Source organism: Sinocyclocheilus rhinocerous, unplaced genomic scaffold (assembly GCF_001515625.1).
Source record: "Sinocyclocheilus rhinocerous isolate Xijiao unplaced genomic scaffold, SAMN03320098_v1.1 scaffold65, whole genome shotgun sequence".
Lineage (NCBI taxonomy): Eukaryota > Metazoa > Chordata > Actinopteri > Cypriniformes > Cyprinidae > Sinocyclocheilus > Sinocyclocheilus rhinocerous.
In genome coordinates this window covers 1,417,924-1,435,621 of record NW_015662000.1, presented here as the reverse complement: position 1 = coordinate 1,435,621, position 17,698 = coordinate 1,417,924, and the positions used below count along the sequence as shown (strand labels likewise).

Sequence of the window (17,698 nt, the reverse complement as noted above, 5' to 3'; positions counted from 1 at the left end):
ACACACACACACACACACACATATATATATATATATATATATATTTATGTGTGTGTGTGTGTATGTATGTATAAATAAATAATATATAAAAGTATTACAAATATATGTAATCTAATATAACCTATGTATAATCTATAAATTCTACATATTAATAAATTATACATATAATTGTATTTATATTGGGGAAAGGATGCAAGGACGCATTGAATTGTTTGAAAATGACAGGAAAGACATTAAAATGTTACAAAAGATTTGTATTTTAAATAAATGTTGTTCTTTCAATTCATCAAAGAATCATGTATCCACAAAAATAGTAAGCAGTATAATTGTTTTCAATAATAATAATAATAAGCACCAAATCAGCATATTAGAATGATTTCTGAAGACTGAATGTGACACTGAAGACTGGAGTAATGATGTTGAAAATTCAGCTTTGCCATCACAGGAATAAATTGCATTTGAAAATATATTTAAATAGAAAACAGTTATTTTAAATTGCAATAATATTTCACAGTATTACTGGTGAGCATAACAGACTTCTTTTAAAAACAAGTTTTGAACAGTAATGCATATCTTTTAAATAATTTATAATTAATATTTAGATAATTTATAATCATAAGTATTGACAAAATAAATCCTTACATTTCAATAATACATTACTTAACAGTGTCTTTGTTACTCGTATTCCATCCTATTGTTATTCATTCCATCTCCGCAGAGGAGTTACACAATATTTACACATGTAGTTCATTAGTGTTCTTCAGTAATATCTTATAAATGTAAATACACAGTAACCTGAACACTAAAATAAAGTGTCATGTCTTGTAGTAATAATTAGAACAAGCACATTCAGGTCATGTGCATTCCAGTAAGTCGTTTTTGTGAAAATATGGCAGGCAGCCACCGCAAAGAGTGGGTGTAGGGTCCTTTATGGACCAGCGGCAAAATGACTAAAAGATGTGTGAAACATGAGTCATTGACAGTCTGTGTGTATATTCAGAGAAAAAATAGGAACCATACAATCTGCTCATGTTGAATTTTTAAGTGGAAGGAAGCAGTTTTGTTGCTCAAGAGGGGTCGACACAAAAACAGCTTTTTGCCAATTCAGTGCTGACGTGGAATTATTAGCTTCCAGTTTGTAATGTAGACTATTTATGTGAACCACTAACATCTAAAGTAGTAGCGTAGTGTATTCACGTGTTTCAGCAAGACTACAAAGAAGTTTGCCTTGTACGAATGGAAAATACACATCTGGTTGCATTAATATGCATAATGTTCAGCCTTAAAATGTTAGTGTTAGTCTTCCAGGGTTGTTATTAGCTAAGGCTAAAACCATATAATATTACATTGGTTTTACTTTTTATTTTAAATCTTTAATATTTTGTTTTGTATTGTAGTACTTCAACTGTAACTTAACAAAAATGAGCAACATTTTAGCAACTAGCTGAAAGAAAATAAAATATAAAGTAAACTTATTTATGTGTGTGTGTGTGTGTGTATATTAGTGCTGTCAAACGATTAATCGCAATTAATTGCATCCAAAATAAAAGTTTTTGTTTACATAATATACTGTATGTGTGTACCGTGTATATTTATTATGTATATATAAAGACACACATACAGCATATATTTTGAAAATATTTACATGTATTTATTTTTATATAAATATATATAAATGTAACATATTTTTCTTAAATATATATATGCATGTGTGTGTATTTATATATACATGATAAATATACACGGTATACATACATAATGTAAACAAAAACTTTTATTTTGGATGCAATTAATCGCGATTAATCGTTTGACAGCACTAATATACACACACACACACACACATAAATAAGTTTACTTTATATTTTATTTTCTTTCAGCTAGTTGCTAAAATGTTGCTCATTTTTGTTAAGTTACAGTTGAAGTACTACAATACAAAACAAAATATTAAAGATTTAAAATAAAAAGTAAAACCTAATACAAACTGTATAGACATTAAAAAAACAAAAACATATAAAAATGTCAAAAACACAAAACAAAATTACTATAACTAAAATGAAAATGAAAACAGAAAATATTACTAAAATAACTAAAAAGTAAAACTTAATGAAAACGATATAGACATATTAAAAAACAAAATCCAATGAAAATGACAAAAACAAAACAAAATTGCTAAAACGTTCAAATTTAAATGAATACAGAAAATATAAAAAATACTAAAATAATTACATACTAAAAAAATAAAAGCTAATAAAAATTACAAAAACACAATAAAATTCGCAAAACTTTACATAAATTAAAAATGAAGACGGAAAATATAAAAATGACTAAAATAACTTAAAAAATAAAACTTAATAAAAAAATAAAAGGGAACAAAAGCTAAAATAAAACACAAAACAAAATATAAAAAAAAAAAAATAAAATACAAATAATACAATAATACAAACTGTATAGACGTTAAAAGAAAACAAAAACTAATAAAAATGACAAAAACACAACAAAATTACAAAAAAAAAGTACTTTAAAAAAATAGTAAATATATAAATAAATGATACTAAAATAACACTGGTGTTAATTTGTCTCCAGGAAAGGAATGAATATTTAGTTCATGGAAATATGCCACTTTCCTCTAACACTGGTTCTGATGCGTTGTCTATTTTTGGCAGGTCAGGTGACAGGAAACAACAACACTACTTTTATCTCCAGCGGGCAGGTGATGAACTTCAGCGGTGAGGTCATCGTGGTGTACGTCAGTCAAACGTCACTGGGAAGCAGCGGAGGAACAGACGAACCCTTCAGCTGCCCGGTTCAGGAAGAATCCAACGATGACAGTTTTCAAAGCAAGCCCAAATCTAACATAACCACAACACCGCAGGCCAAGAGCAGGAACGGACACCTAGAAAAACACTTGCCCGTGCAGGAAATGACCAACGACTGGTCCTGGCAGAAATAAAAAGCTGCAAACATTTCCTACTAGACTGGAATTGACTTTGCCTCCTTTTTAAATGATAACTATTGATTAATAATGGGCGTACAACAGCCTGTATAGCAACTAGAGTGCTATTTCATGAAAAATGCTATGCATTTGTTGACCTATGTATTTATATCATATAAATTAGGTACATCTTGTTGATTTTTGTCAGTCAGCTTTGACAGGATCTCACTCTAATAGATCGGATGACAGTAAAAGTCAAGAACATTGACCCCAGAATGTCTCATTTTCAGAGAATCTCTATGTTGAGGAGCCAAATAAAGAGCGGCTTGGTGCGACAAGAAGCCAAACTCAGGCCAAAGACGATGAAAACAGCCAGATAAAGCACAAACACATCCACCACAACAAAAGCACCATGTTTTTCGTTGTCCCTTTGCAAGCACATCGTACCTCATGTCGAGAACCGTTTTTGGATGATGGTGAAAAGTTAGTAACATGGAAATGAGAAATGGGGATGTTGATTTGTGGTGTTAAATATTTTTTTTAAAACATAATTTGTAAATGTTAATCATTTTTTGGTTATTTATCGTGCTGGTTTTGTGCCGCTAACCCGACAAGTCAGTCTGACTGGAGCAGAGCGTAATCACGAACATTATTATATAAATAGTGATTGAAAATCGATGTTCTGATACACGAGTAGTGATTTTCTCCACCCATTAACTTACTGTAAATAAAGCTTGTTTGTATGAAACAATTGCTTTCCCTTAAATGAGAGTGATGGTATGAGAAAGGTATTTGGTTTAGTGATAAGCAGTGTTTATTGATTGTGCATCACTAAGCACATGTGCGGCAAAACCTCTGTATTCGAGCAAAACCAATGTTGACATAAAGCCTTTATAAATAGCGGTGAATGGCTAGCAGCTGTCGCGAGCTCAATGCAAACATATACTCAGGAGCCGCGTGAGGTGAGAATTCCACCGAAGGCTGCTGGATGTTTAGCTGTGATTGGAATAATCATGAGTCTGGGATGGCAACAGAAACGAACACTGGATAAGTGTTGTCGAGTTCTGTCTGCCAAAACAGGAAGTTCTGACTGGTTTTAATGTGGTTCTGCTCAGAGAGCCTCAGGCACATTTGGTAACTCGTGACTAGCAATGACTGTTGAAGTGTCGCGCCATCTAGTGGAACGCTTCTGTAAGAAGAGTAAGGGTTATTAAACTTTTGCCAAAATGATGATTAGATTAAATATAAAGGCATATCTATTTATAGAAAAAATAGTAAGCCTGACATTTTAAAGACAAAATGTTGCTTTCAAAATTAATTTATTTGCCATTGCAATGTTATAAATATTATTTGAAAAATATTTTTCTACCCATTATTAATGTTCAATTCAAATTAGTTTGTCTATACAGTTTGCAGGTTTTATAATTCATTTGTAAGTTGTACCGTTCATAATGAATATATCTAGAAAGATACATATGTAAATACATGTGAATTAAATATACATGTAAATTAAATAGTTAATTTAGGCATCAGTATATGTATGGATGGTTAGAAACATGTATTTGTTTATTAAGATATTTCATTCTTTATTTGTGATATTCTTCATATATTACTATTCAAAGTCTGTCTATTATTTCAGCACTGTTTAACTCATTTTTATCAGAAATTATGCAATTAAAAATGTTAAACAAACAATCAAACACTTTTCAGAAGACTTTTCACAAATAATAATGTTTCTATTTTAAGTTATTATTAATAGTAGCAGTAGTATTCTAACTATATATAAACTATAAACTATACATGATATATAACATTAAAATGAACTCTTTCTTTTTAATATATGATTTAATTATTTGTCAGAAATGATGCTATTAAAAATGTTAACCAAACAAACTCTTTTCAGAGGAGTTTCATCAAAAATATGTATCATTTATCATTTATATTGATCATTTATTATAATAATATTATTACATATTTTTACACCCACATATTTATTTATTTATGTCAGACATTATGATATGATGTTTAATAAATAAATAAAAAATAACTTCATTAAAATTACAACTAAAATTAACTTTAAAAAGTTTTAAAATTTAACTTTAAAAATTAAAAGTTTGGGGTCGGTCAGATTTTTAAATTAATTAATTTATTTTATTAATTATTTTTTTTAACTTGATCCTTCAGAAATCATTGTAATATCCTGATTTGGTGCTCAAGAAATATTTTTTATTCTCAATGTATATATACAGTATATATATATTATAAACCGTGATACATTTTTTCAGGTTTCTTACAAAGGTCAAAAGAGCAGCATTTATTTAATAATATTTGAATATATACCAGGCAGCTGAAATCTATTGTAACATTCTAAATGTCTTTATTGTCACTTTTAATACATTTAATGAATCCTTAAATATAAGAATGAACAAAAACTTATTGACCCAAAATTTTAAAGATCAATATATTTTCATTCATTAAGCATCCACTGATTCCACATTGACTAATTGAATATGACCGTTCTTATCTAGAGAATTGGGAATCTGGGGGAAGACCACTGAAAAACAGCGATGGATCATTCCATATTCCCTTGGTCACTGTTGAGGTATCAGTGATCCTAACATGTCACAGACTCAGTCCTGTCCAAACAGATCATGAGCTATCGGGTGACGGGAGAACCCCAGGTTTGGACACAGGTGCTCCTCTGGCTTGGCTGGAAATTACCTGATTTTTGAAGATGAAAAACTGAACCGAGTTTCCCACCATTTAAGATCGAACAGCACTCACTGGCATCGGTGTGTAGTTTTTGGCCATTTTAAGGTTCACTCAAATCAACTGTGGTTGCCTAAGGATGTTTATGTGAAATAAAACAGCAGTGTCTTTGACAAAAATACGGCTATTGATTTAGTGTTATAGGAAGGAAAATCCTTCAAAATCAAGTGAATCATTTTGCCGGTGGGGATCATTTAGCACAAGAGTTTCCTGGAATATCTTCAGTGAGTGTAACCAGCAGGTCACATACACAGCTTTATTTAGCAGCATGGCCTTTCAGATACATGCAGAATATAAAGAAAATTTTGCATGCAAAATACGATCAATTTGTTCTGACCTCAGGAAAGGAAAGGGGATTTTCTGTCCTCCTTATTCAAGTACAAATGACATTTGAGCATTTATTATGACACTCAGTATCATGAGTAGCTTTGGAGAAGACCCTTCTTGCTGGTTGACATGTAATAAGACTGTTGGGAAAATTAATGTCTTAAGGTAAGGTGCTTTTCATTTCCTCAGTATCTTGTTATTAACTATGTCATTTATTATTATTGGTAGTAGGTAGTAGTAGTAAAGAAATTATTAAAATTATTCATATAACATTACAGTTAACAAATTAACATCTTTTATTGTCTATTTGCATAGTGTATATGATGATAATCTGAAGTCTGTCTTTCAAAAGTATCATTTCAGCACTGTTTGAATCTTTTTTGACAGAAATTATGCTATTAAAATGTTAAATACATACATACAAACTTTTTGGAGATCTTTCCACCATAATTTATCATATATTATTATTATTAGTAGTAGTAGTAGAAGTAGTTGTAGTATTAAAGACATTATTAAAACTATACATATAACATGAAAATTAACATGTAATAACATGTTCTATTTTAATATGCATAGTGCAGTCAATTCTTTATGTCAGAAATGATGCTATTAAAATTTATAGAATTTTTTTTTTCTGTTTTCTTTTTTATCACACACCTTGCTATTAAAAATTTAATAAATAAACTCTTTTCAGAGGGCTTTTCACCAAAAGCTGGTCATCTGATATTCGTTTAGATGGAAAAACTGCTATAGTGACTGGAGCAAACACCGGGATTGGGAAAGAAACAGTCAAGGATCTGGCAATGCGGGGTGGGGTACTGCGGCCAAATCGACACTGACTGTGGAAATAACACATCGAGCCTTCTTTTCATAGAGCCACAGATGAAAACAGATGAAATATATTAGATCTGACTGATAGACCTATCCAAACCAGAATAAGGTTTTCCTGAAATTGCTCAGAAGAATGTACCAGTTTTTCAACTAATGGAACAAAACTTGTCAATAATCCCAAGGTGCACGAGTGATCCTGGCCTGCAGAGACCTGCTGAAGGCCGAACAGGCGGCTGGTGACATAAGCAGAGATGTGGAGAATGCAAACGTGGTGGTTCGGAAACTGGACCTGGCAGACACCAGATCCATCTGTGATTTTGCTGAACTGATTTACAACAGTGAGTTATGGATGAAGAACATTTTTCTATATACATCACACATTCAATTCTGATCTGATCTTAAAATGATTGATTTTATTTTAGCTGAAAAGTCTCTTCATTTGCTGATTAACAATGCTGGCGTGGCAATGTGCCCATATTCAACAACAGCAGACGGTTTTGAGACACAGTTCGGAGTCAATCATTTAGGTTTGATGAAGTGCACTAGTGGTTCTCATTCTTTCAAAGACTATAAAGAGTCATTATTTGTTGTTTAGAAGCAATGGAGATTGTTCACACTTGACATGTGATGAATGACTCCTTTTCTTCTTCAGGACATTTCTTTCTTACGTTCCTCCTTATGGATCTGTTGAAGCATTCAGCTCCTTCCAGAGTGATTAATGTCTCATTGGCCCACCACATGGGAAAGATCCACTTTGAGGACCTGAACAGTGAGAAAAGCTATCATCCCGTGAAGGCCTACGTACAGAGCAAACTGGCCAACATACTTTTCACGCGAGAGCTCGCCCCGAGAGCGGAAGGTAAGAGCAAGGCATAAAACATTCAAAATGTGATCCAAAAATCTGATTCTGGGATGTATGTATGACGATTTAGCAAACTTCAGTGTTTAATCTGTGAAAAAAAACAACTAGCGTCCAAGCTGACAATGGCTCTCATTCATTTTCAGTGTATGAAAAACCACACAAGTGTGAATAAATAGCTAAATGGTGACTACATTTTCATTTTTGGGTGAACTATCATGTTTCAAACCTTCCATATAATGCATTGCATCAGTATGATATCCTAACTTGAATGTCACATGTTTTAGCCACAAACATTCTTCATTAAGGCAATAAGTGCATTCTTTTGAAAATAAAGCAAGGTTAGCGTTTGATTTCTCTAACTGTCTTTCTGTGGCAGAGATGGGAGTGAGTGTTTATGCTGTGGATCCAGGCCTAGTGAAGACAGACATCATTAGGCATTTGAATAAGTCTCTGCAGTTCTTTGTGAAGACATTTGGTTTCCTGATAAAACCCCCTGAGGAGGGCGCATATACCACCCTGTACTGTGCCCTCACCCCTGACCTGCCCACTGGAGCCTACTACAGGTTACTACTAACTACTATGGCTGATGCTAGTCGTGCTCATGAAATAATAGTGGCCATCGTTCCTATAAGCAGCATTGTTCACATGTTTTTTATTTTGCACTAGTGATGCTAAATTTGACAGCAAGCAAATTAACTGCTGGAATGCTTAATAAATATTTCCTCTCATGATTTCTCACAGTAACTGTGCCATGGCTCCATGCTCCAGGGCCGCTAATGACGACAACACTGCTAGCAGACTGTGGGCTGTCAGCTGCCACCTGCTGGGAATTCGCTGGAAATGAGATTTTATGACTTTTCAAAATTATATTCTTGCTGTTTGTATTGACTCAGAGATACTTTGAAGGTTATCCTACTGTGATTTCTGGAACATACTGTGTAACTTCTGCATAATCTATTTCCTTGGGGAAAAAGGTCAAAATGAGTTTATTGTCATTTGAAAACGAAATAAGGTCAGCAGAGCTAAGCATTTAACAAGACTAGCCTACTAAACACTGGCAGAAGTAAATATGAAAGCTTAATAATACAGTAAAATACAGTCGTGTTAATGAGGCAGAAACGTCTGGGAATGGAGTGAAGGGTATTGTACTAGTGTACCATTCCTTTACGAAAATTAACCATGTTTTTATTGTAGTAAAAGTAGTAACCATGCTGGCGCATTGATTAACATTTAACCACAGTTTTACTACAAACACCATGGTTAAACTACCATGGTTAATTTGTGGTTAGCATGGTTTAGCTCTAGTAACCTTGTTTTTTTGTAGTTAAAACATGGTTAATTTTCGTAAGGGTTAGTAAGGAAGTAGTGTAATTAGACAGTGTAGGTGCACAAAAGAGTAGACAGATAGAAAAAAGTGGTTAAATTGTGATCGTTCACTGAACGATTTACAGTCTCTTAATAAAGTATCTAAATTTAAACGATATTACATCTCTTGAGTAAGACTATTAGTGTTTATTGTGTTCGTAGAGAAACATCAGACTGACGCAACGAGGACATCTAGTGGACACGCGCGGTCACTGCTTTTGCACAATTTGGCTTGTTTTTAAGTGGGGTGACGTGATTGTATTGTGTGTTCTGGTGACGTGTAACGGAATGTCCAACCTTGCAAAAGAGATTCAATTGAACAAAGCTTCCTTCCTTGGAGTTCAAAGCCATCACAGCGAGCACATTCATGCGAGCGCATCACGTTGTTCATATTGAAGTCAGACGCGTTTCATTGGCCGGAAGACAGAGCTCTGGACGGGAGGGGCTTGGATCCGGATCGCATAGTAATATCTCATTCATAAATTACACAGGACGCTAGAGTAGAGCACTATTGTCTGCTGAGGGAAACCGGCCACAATGCACTCAATAAGGTAAGCAATGCTGGTGTCATGAATGAGTCTACTGCAATTAACACAACTTTTTCGTTTCTTTTCTTTTCTTTTCTTTATCAAAGTCTTCATATTTTTTTCATATTGTTTTGAAAATATGCTAAAATGCTCACTCTCTACTATACATATACTATCAAATTTTGGATAATACAGGCTGATCTAATAATTAAATATGGGAGAATGGGGCTAATTGTCACATGGGGAAGTAGTCATAAGGGCTGTATCTCAGGTTTTGAGTAATTACATAAATGTGTTTTGACAGTGAGTTTGTATGTTGGTTAAACAACTTCCAAAACCCTCTTAAACTGAATAAAATTTTAGATGTAGCCTATACAATTTATTAAGTAGGCTGCATTACTTATTGGTCACAACAATGTGGTGTGTTTGAATCGTACTTTTTATATTTATGCTGTTTCGTGAATTAATAATAAAAGCTTTTAACTAGCAGTCTAATTTGAGAAACTTACAATAAAATAGTGTGACAATGTGCCTCACAATTGGGTTGACTTAATTGCATCTTCATTCCTGAGCAATAACAATGAAAATGCACAGTACTTTTTGTAGACTGTATGTAAATCAACTGTACATTGTGCATCTTTAAAAAAATTCATTGACATAATTACAATGTATAGCTGTACTATTGCGTTTGTAGCTGCAGTAACGCAATACACCCTTTTACCGCTCACCAAACTTACATATTCAGAACACATGTTTGGGGAGGAGAGCGTGGGAAAGAGAAGCCATTCACCTTATTAGAAGTCAGGGTACCAACAGAATGATTTTGAAAGTGATAGGCCTATTTCAAGGTTTAAAAAAATGCACATACTGTTGCTTTAAAGCTTGAGGAATGGTCACGGACAGTGAGGGACATTTACGTGATGGAAAAGATTAATATACAGTTTAAAACTCCAAATGAGTCAGTTTACGGAGAAATGGAAACTTTTAATGAAGGGTTTGGGCGAGATTTTGGGGCAGTGTTTTTGAGCATATATTGTACATTTATAATACTTATAATGCTTTGCAAGAAAGAGTTGGATAAAAAAAATGTTGGGGAAAAAAAAAAAACCCGCAACAACTCCGAATTGTACGGAGCCCCTAAAGGGACATGGTGGTGGAAAAAAATTCGGGGTGGGAGGAATTTTTTTTTTTGCGTTCTCTCGCTCGCAAAAGATATTTGCGTTCCCTTTTGCGTTCTCTCGCAAAGATATTTTGCGTTCCCTCGCAAAACTTTTGCGTTCTCTCGCAAAGATATTTTGCGTTCCCTCGCAAAACTTTTGCGTTCTCTCGCAAAGGGAACGCAAAATATCTTTGCAAGAGAACGCAAAAGTTTTGCGAGTGAACGGCAAATATCTGACAAATATTTTTTCCTCCCACCCCAAATTTTTTCACTCAATCAGATTTTTTTCCGCCACCATGTCCCTTTAGGGGCTCCGTAGAATTGTGAGATGAAAACTCGGAATTGCAAGAAAAAAATCTTGAGTTAACACAATTCTGAGGAAAAAAGGAAAAAGCTATAAATTCTGAAATGCGAGCAAAAGGCTCGTGTCAGAAACGAGCTTCCATGTGTGACAACTAGCCCCGCTCTCCTGTACTACTTCACAATCCACCAAAAATGTGTTCATTACATTGTATAAACATTTGCTCTGAAATTTGCTACTACTTACTGCTTAGTTAATCTTGCTTCTCTATTAGTTAATAGTATTAAGTTAAGTGTTAATGTAGTACTACCTATTACTTCCTGCATAGTTACTTGTTAACAACGGGCCATTATTCTAAAGTGTTACCTTGCTCTGTAATCAATTCCAGAAATGTCTTCTGTGGTCAGTGGAGCTCTTCTGTACGTCTTGATGACAAAACAGTCATAATCACAGGAGCTAATACAGGCATTGGCAAAGAGACAGCGAGAGACCTTGCAAAAAGAGGTAAGTTCTCAGGACATGTTACGTCTCAACACGGTCTTGACCTTAAAAGAAAAAAAACACTCTGAATGATCTGATTTGTTCCGTTTACTGCACATGCTGTGAATAGCAGCAACTGCCAACCTGTTACGGGAAAAAACCATGCCATGTGTGATGCCACTCTAATTAGAAGAGGGTATAGAGAGGTTAGCGCAGTCTATCACATCATATTGGCACTATTGTTGCAGCTGATAGCTTTATCTGGGATGCATATTTATTGTAGTTTGTTCTTTTTAATATGGCATAAAATCATCATAATCTGGGATGAAAATAATAAATGCAAGGGTAAATCATACCCATTGTCCCAATGTCAAATGTTATGCAATCAAAACAACAAATAATTCATCTTATAAGACCGACAGGGTCTTGGAAGCTTTGAATGCATGCTGATAAATAAACGACAGGATTACAATACTATCTGCCAAAGAGATGTAAAACTGTACACTTTCCCACATGGACCCGCTGAATTCCAACAAAGAAACTCTGACGCTTGCCAGCCAAATTGCTCTGAATAGTATAATAGACGTTCTGCACAGTAATTACCAGGCAAACAGCTATTGTGTTAGCTCATCAGCCTTACATCCTAGTTTAGCACCAAATTAATTATTATGCAAGGACATTTCAGAGCAAGGACATTTGCTGGAGAATGTAAACACAGTTATTTCAGATCCATGATGGATATCTGCTCTGTCTCGTGTGAAATCTTCCATGACTGTTTGCACATCAATATCAGCTTCTCTATGTGATGATGTCCTCAGGGGCTCGAGTCATTATGGCCTGTCGAGATCTGGAAAAAGCAGAAGCAGCCAGAAAAGAATTAATAGAGGATTCTGGAAACCAAAACATTGTGGCGAACAAACTTGATTTATCAGATACCAAATCCATCAGAGCTTTTGCAGAACTCTTAAACAAGGGTATGTTTTGATTATTTGATTTAAACACATACTATATCTATACAATTTTGAAATACTAGTATTAGTAGAATATTATATAATATAAATTTATTAATGGGCCTTTATACATTTTTCTTTTTGTGTTTTAGAGGAAAAGCAAGTCAACATCCTTATCAACAATGCTGGAATCATGATGTGCCCATATTCAAAAACTGCAGATGGCTTTGAGATGCAGTTTGGTGTTAACCATTTAGGTAATGTTACTTTATATTTTACAATATAAAAGAATGTGTTTACATGCATACACTATTTACATTTACATTTAGTCATTTAGCAGACGCTTTTATCCAAAGCGACTTACAAATGAGGACAATAAAAGCAGTCAAAACTAACAAAAGAGCAACAATATATGTGCAAATAACAAGTCTCGGTTAGCCTAACGCAGTGTAGCAAGGTATGTATGTGTGTGTATATATATATATATATATATATATATATATATATAGTCACGATCTGTGCTGGGAGGAGCGCGGAACGAGGAACAATGAGACGTGGAGTACATAAACAATCTTTAATCCAATAAACACAGGGGAATTACACAACATCCAACGAGTAGAACCGACAAAGGACGACTACACAGACTGGGGCTAATAAACACAGGGCAATCAGGGGAACACAGGTGCATGGAATCAAAATCAAATGAACGCAATTAACACGAGGAGAAACTGGGTCACGGGGAGCAAAACACACACAGACAGTCCAGAACCCTGACATATATATTATACACACACATATATACACTCACACATATACACACTCACACACACAAAGAAAAAACAAGTAGATAGAATAGAAAAAATAGAAAGCTAGTGTTTTTTTTTTAAATAAAAAAAGAAGATAAATAGATCAAGTAGAATTAAAATAGAATAGAAAGTGCTAGAGTTAGAGGGTCAAATAAAGATGTATTTCAGGGAGTTTGACCATGACCATGAACTATAATTGCATTAGTAATATTTTTTGGGTGTTTTTGAAAGAAGTCTTACCAAGGCTGCATTTATTTGATTTAAAAATACAGTAAAAACAGTAATATTGTGAAATATTATTACAATTTAAAGTAAATGTTTGCTAATTGAATATATTTAAAAATGTAATTTATTCCTGAAATGACAAAGCCGAATTTTCAGCAGCCATTACTCCAGTCTTAGTGTCAAGAAATATTTCTTATTATAATCAATGTTGAATTACAGTTGCAAAATATTTGAAATTTAAGGGGGTCTGAATACTTTCCGTACCCACTGTATATATGTATGTATATGTATGTATATGTATATATACCATGCAACTGCTGTTTAATATTTTTGTGGAAACTGTGTGATAGATTTTTTTTCAGGATTCTTTAATGAACACCTTTAATTGTCTTAACTATTAATTTTGATCAATTTAATGAATCCATGCTGAATAAAAGTATTAATTTATTTAATTAAAAAATGACTGACTCTAAAATCTTGAAAGGTAGTGTAAGTGTGCATATCTGCACATACTGCATCCAAATGTCTATTTCTATTTTAACATCCAAAACCGAGGCAATTTTACAAATAAAAAAACTATTTCAAGTTATTATTAACTAGTTTATCAGCATTTTGTTTTAAACACTAATTATGACCCAAGAAGAATTAAGACTCTCAGTAAAATTAGATTTCCTGTATCTAATCAATACCTGGTCTGGCCAGTAAACCAGTAAAGTAGTTTGATCCAAAAAAGTGACAAATTAAGCACAAATTGTGTTTGTTTATAAACTAATCCTATGTATAAGGCAACCTTGTTTCACACAGGAGGTCTCAGACTAGTGACCCTCTAAATAGACAGCGCATGCTGTTTAATCATTTTATCAGCAGGATTTGACTTCCTGTTGGAACCTAAACACTCACGTATAGTATACATCCTTTCCACATACATCCACTTCCATGCATTTATTGAGTAACAGACAAGGCACAGGGGCATCAACAGGACATAAGAGACAATGAAAGGACAAACACCCCCTGACTATTTTTATCTTCTCCAATCCACCAACAGGTCATTTTCTGCTCACCTACCTTCTGCTTGACCTCTTAAAGAAATCAGCCCCCTCCAGGATCATCAACGTGGCTTCTGTGGCCCATACGTGGGGCAGCATCCATCTGGATGACATAAACAGTGAGAAGGGTTACTCTCCACGGAGGGCTTACGGCCAGAGCAAACTAGCTAACATCCTCTGCACACGCTCCTTGGCTAAAAGACTGCAGGGTATGTGACCTTCAAAGCAAGGTTATCCATGTCAGACTAAACATGACCCTTAAGAACACAAACTAATATCGTGTTTGTCTTCTCTCTCCTGAACTCTGCTTGATTTGGTATTCATGAGAGTACAACGTGACATTAAATGCAATCTTTTCCCCTGTCAGACTACATAAGCACAATCAAAGCCGGGACACAGGGCAGAGGTGGTCACAACTGATCTTTGTATTTGTCTCAGACGGTTTCCTTTAGGATGCAGGACTGTCCTAAGCATGTGGAGAATGTCCTGTTTTCTGTGCTTGTCACTGGTTGTCATTCATGTGACAATTCAAACTCAAAATCAAATAACAGATGACACTGTGATCTGTTCAGAAGGGCCACAGAGGGGTCACACCGCAGACATTGCGCATGAAATTCATATCTACACCAGTAATTCTAGTAAAAAACGTAATTCTCTAATAGCATCATAGTAAAGAATATAACAAAATAATACTGTTTGAATCTGTTTGAATCTGCTACATGCCTTCTGCCATCTGATTGATAGTTTGTACTTTTTCTCCCAGAGTATGAGCTCCATTTTCTCCTGTATCATACAATATGAGTCATAAAAACCTGATGCATCAAATATGATACAAAAAAAAAAAAAACTTAAAACAAGTGAAGCTACTTAGGTTTACTTGCACATACATATATATTTTTTTCTTTTTTTAAAAATATCGAATTTGACACATCAGGCTGATAAGGAACATCTATTTCTCAATTATCATTATATTGCATTGCATTAATATGTTTTGCTGCTACAACTGATATTTATGTGCATTTTATGTAACTAGTTTGCTATTCTGTTATAAAGAGCTTACTGATTTACATACATGATTTACATTTGATTTGCATATTGCTCAGTTTGGGCCTCTGAATAACATTTAAGATGTTTTTTCCTCCCAGATTATGAGTTCCATATTCTCCTATATCATACAATATGAGTCATAAAAGCCTGATTATATCAAATATGATACTAAAAAACACATGCACTCTGTAGTTTGATTCCTAAATAAATGAATCTGTTGTTTCTATTTAGTGAAGCAAAAACAGCTTGTTATACAAAAAAAAAAATTCTAAAAATACCATTAATATGGCCATTATTTTTTCTTTGAAAAGGTACCGTGTCTTTCTAGATTATACACCGTGGCAATATCATGTTTTTGAACATCTATTATTTAATGTAGTTTAGCATGTTAAAACCATGGTACATTAATTATTATAATATTTGTCAGCATCACTTACCATTGTACCACTACAACACTTTTTACAAGGGAAATTCCAATGTAAACTAATGAAAGTTCGAATTTAAATGAACAGACTTATTTCTATTAAAACAATTCTGTTACTAATCATGGCAGTACAAAAGAAGAAAATACTTATTATAACTGTTTTAATCATTTGTTCGCTTGTGTGTCATCTGCAAGCTCTGACAGAAAAATATGGTGATGGTTGTGTTTGTAGGCAGTGGTGTGACTGTGTACTCCCTCCATCCTGGTGTGGTGCAGTCAGAGCTGTTTAGGAACCTCAGCAAGCCTGTGCAGATAGCATTCAAGGTCTTCAGCCCTTTCACCAAGACCACTATTCAGGGGGCCCAGACCACCATCTACTGCGCTGTGGAGCCCAAGCTGGACAATGAGAGTGGAGGATATTACAGGTACAGAACAATTATTTTAATAGAATTCTTAGTCCAGTTTACTCTCCCGATATGCACACAAGATGTCCACCATTTAACTTTTTTAAGATTATAAAATGTGTTAAACATGCAATATAGAAATGATTCTAGTCATATTAATGCTCATTAAGACAGTGCCATCCATAAGCCTGAGAATCTGCTTTGTTTCCAGCGACTGTGCTCCAGCACAGTGTTCAAGCGAAGCTTTAGATGATGAAATGGCTCAGAAACTCTGGGAGCTCAGCTGTCAGATGCTTGGCATTACTTGGGACTGATGGAGCAATCCTCTCAGTGACACTGTTATAAAAGCAGAATAAAAGCTTTCGGACTAATGTCATAGATAATGGAAACTGTAGTGTTCATACAATGCCTGAATGAATGCACTATGTTTTATATTGTACATTGAATACTCTTTTTAATATTCTTATCCTTGGCTATTCTGTTATAATTTCAGTAGACATAAGAACTGCTATGAATTCAAATGTATTTTAGTCTATTAAATCTTTTATCTTTTATTTGCATTTGTTTCTTTTTGCCGATGAGCTGCTGTAATATTCACAGTTAATGAACTAAGCAGAACTGCTAATCTGAAGCTTATTTTCACAGGATGTTTGCCTTCATGCTAGCATATAAAAGTATGGAGCCCCCAAGGAGACATGGTGATGAAAAAAACAAGTAGATGTAAGGAAAAAATGTATTTTAATGCGTTTTCGCTTTCTCTCACAAAAGTATTGCATTCCCCCGAGAAAGGTGATGGTAAATAAAATTAAATGGGACGAAAATTTCTATGATTTTGCGCTATCTCACAAAAATGCTGCGTTTCCCCGTGAAACTTTGCGTTCCCCTGAGAAACTTTGCATTTACTCCGAAAACAGTTGGAATGATGTGGGAGAAAAACTATACTTTGTGAACTATATAATGTGATTTCACGAGAGAACGCAAAAGTTTTGGGGGCTCAATAGTAAATGGACGATAGCTAAAATATGAGATGATCATGAAAAAAATATTTTAATGATTTTGTGTTCGCTCACAAACCTTTTGTGTTCACCGGGAAACATTGTATTTAGCGAGCGAACGTAAAACTATGATTCACGAGTTCGCCTGCCCATCTGTTCTTGATGGTTAATGGTAAACGAACTTGGCTTGCTGTCTTTAATGGAGGCGCGAACCCGAGGCTGAAGTTCAACCCCCCCCCCCCCCAGGG

General features: G+C 34.2%; 3 protein-coding genes across 3 annotated transcripts in view; all 3 read left to right on the top strand.

Moving 5' to 3' along the window:
* Positions 1-4,090, top strand: part of tnfrsf11a (tumor necrosis factor receptor superfamily, member 11a, NFKB activator) — a 17,817-nt gene extending 13,727 nt beyond the window's left edge. Inside the window, exon 10 of the mRNA XM_016537040.1 lies at positions 2,664-4,090. Within this exon, the coding sequence (XP_016392526.1) occupies positions 2,664-2,950 (287 nt within the window). The 3' untranslated portion in view covers positions 2,951-4,090. The remainder of the gene's footprint in view (positions 1-2,663) is intronic.
* Positions 4,091-6,119: 2,029 nt separating this feature from the next.
* LOC107727205 (retinol dehydrogenase 12-like) lies at positions 6,120-8,639 on the top strand. Its single transcript, XM_016536997.1, has 7 exons — positions 6,120-6,193; positions 6,723-6,838; positions 7,042-7,197; positions 7,282-7,386; positions 7,512-7,718; positions 8,098-8,284; positions 8,463-8,639. Exons 1-7 carry the CDS (start codon positions 6,120-6,122, stop codon positions 8,563-8,565), a joined length of 948 nt encoding a protein of 315 aa, XP_016392483.1. The 3' UTR covers positions 8,566-8,639.
* Positions 8,640-9,363: 724 nt separating this feature from the next.
* Positions 9,364-17,200, top strand: LOC107727210 (retinol dehydrogenase 12). Its single transcript, XM_016537002.1, has 7 exons — positions 9,364-9,637; positions 11,462-11,577; positions 12,372-12,527; positions 12,656-12,760; positions 14,580-14,789; positions 16,284-16,476; positions 16,667-17,200. Exons 1-7 carry the CDS (start codon positions 9,624-9,626, stop codon positions 16,767-16,769), a joined length of 897 nt encoding a protein of 298 aa, XP_016392488.1. The 5' UTR covers positions 9,364-9,623; the 3' UTR covers positions 16,770-17,200.
* Positions 17,201-17,698: the final 498 nt, after the last annotated feature.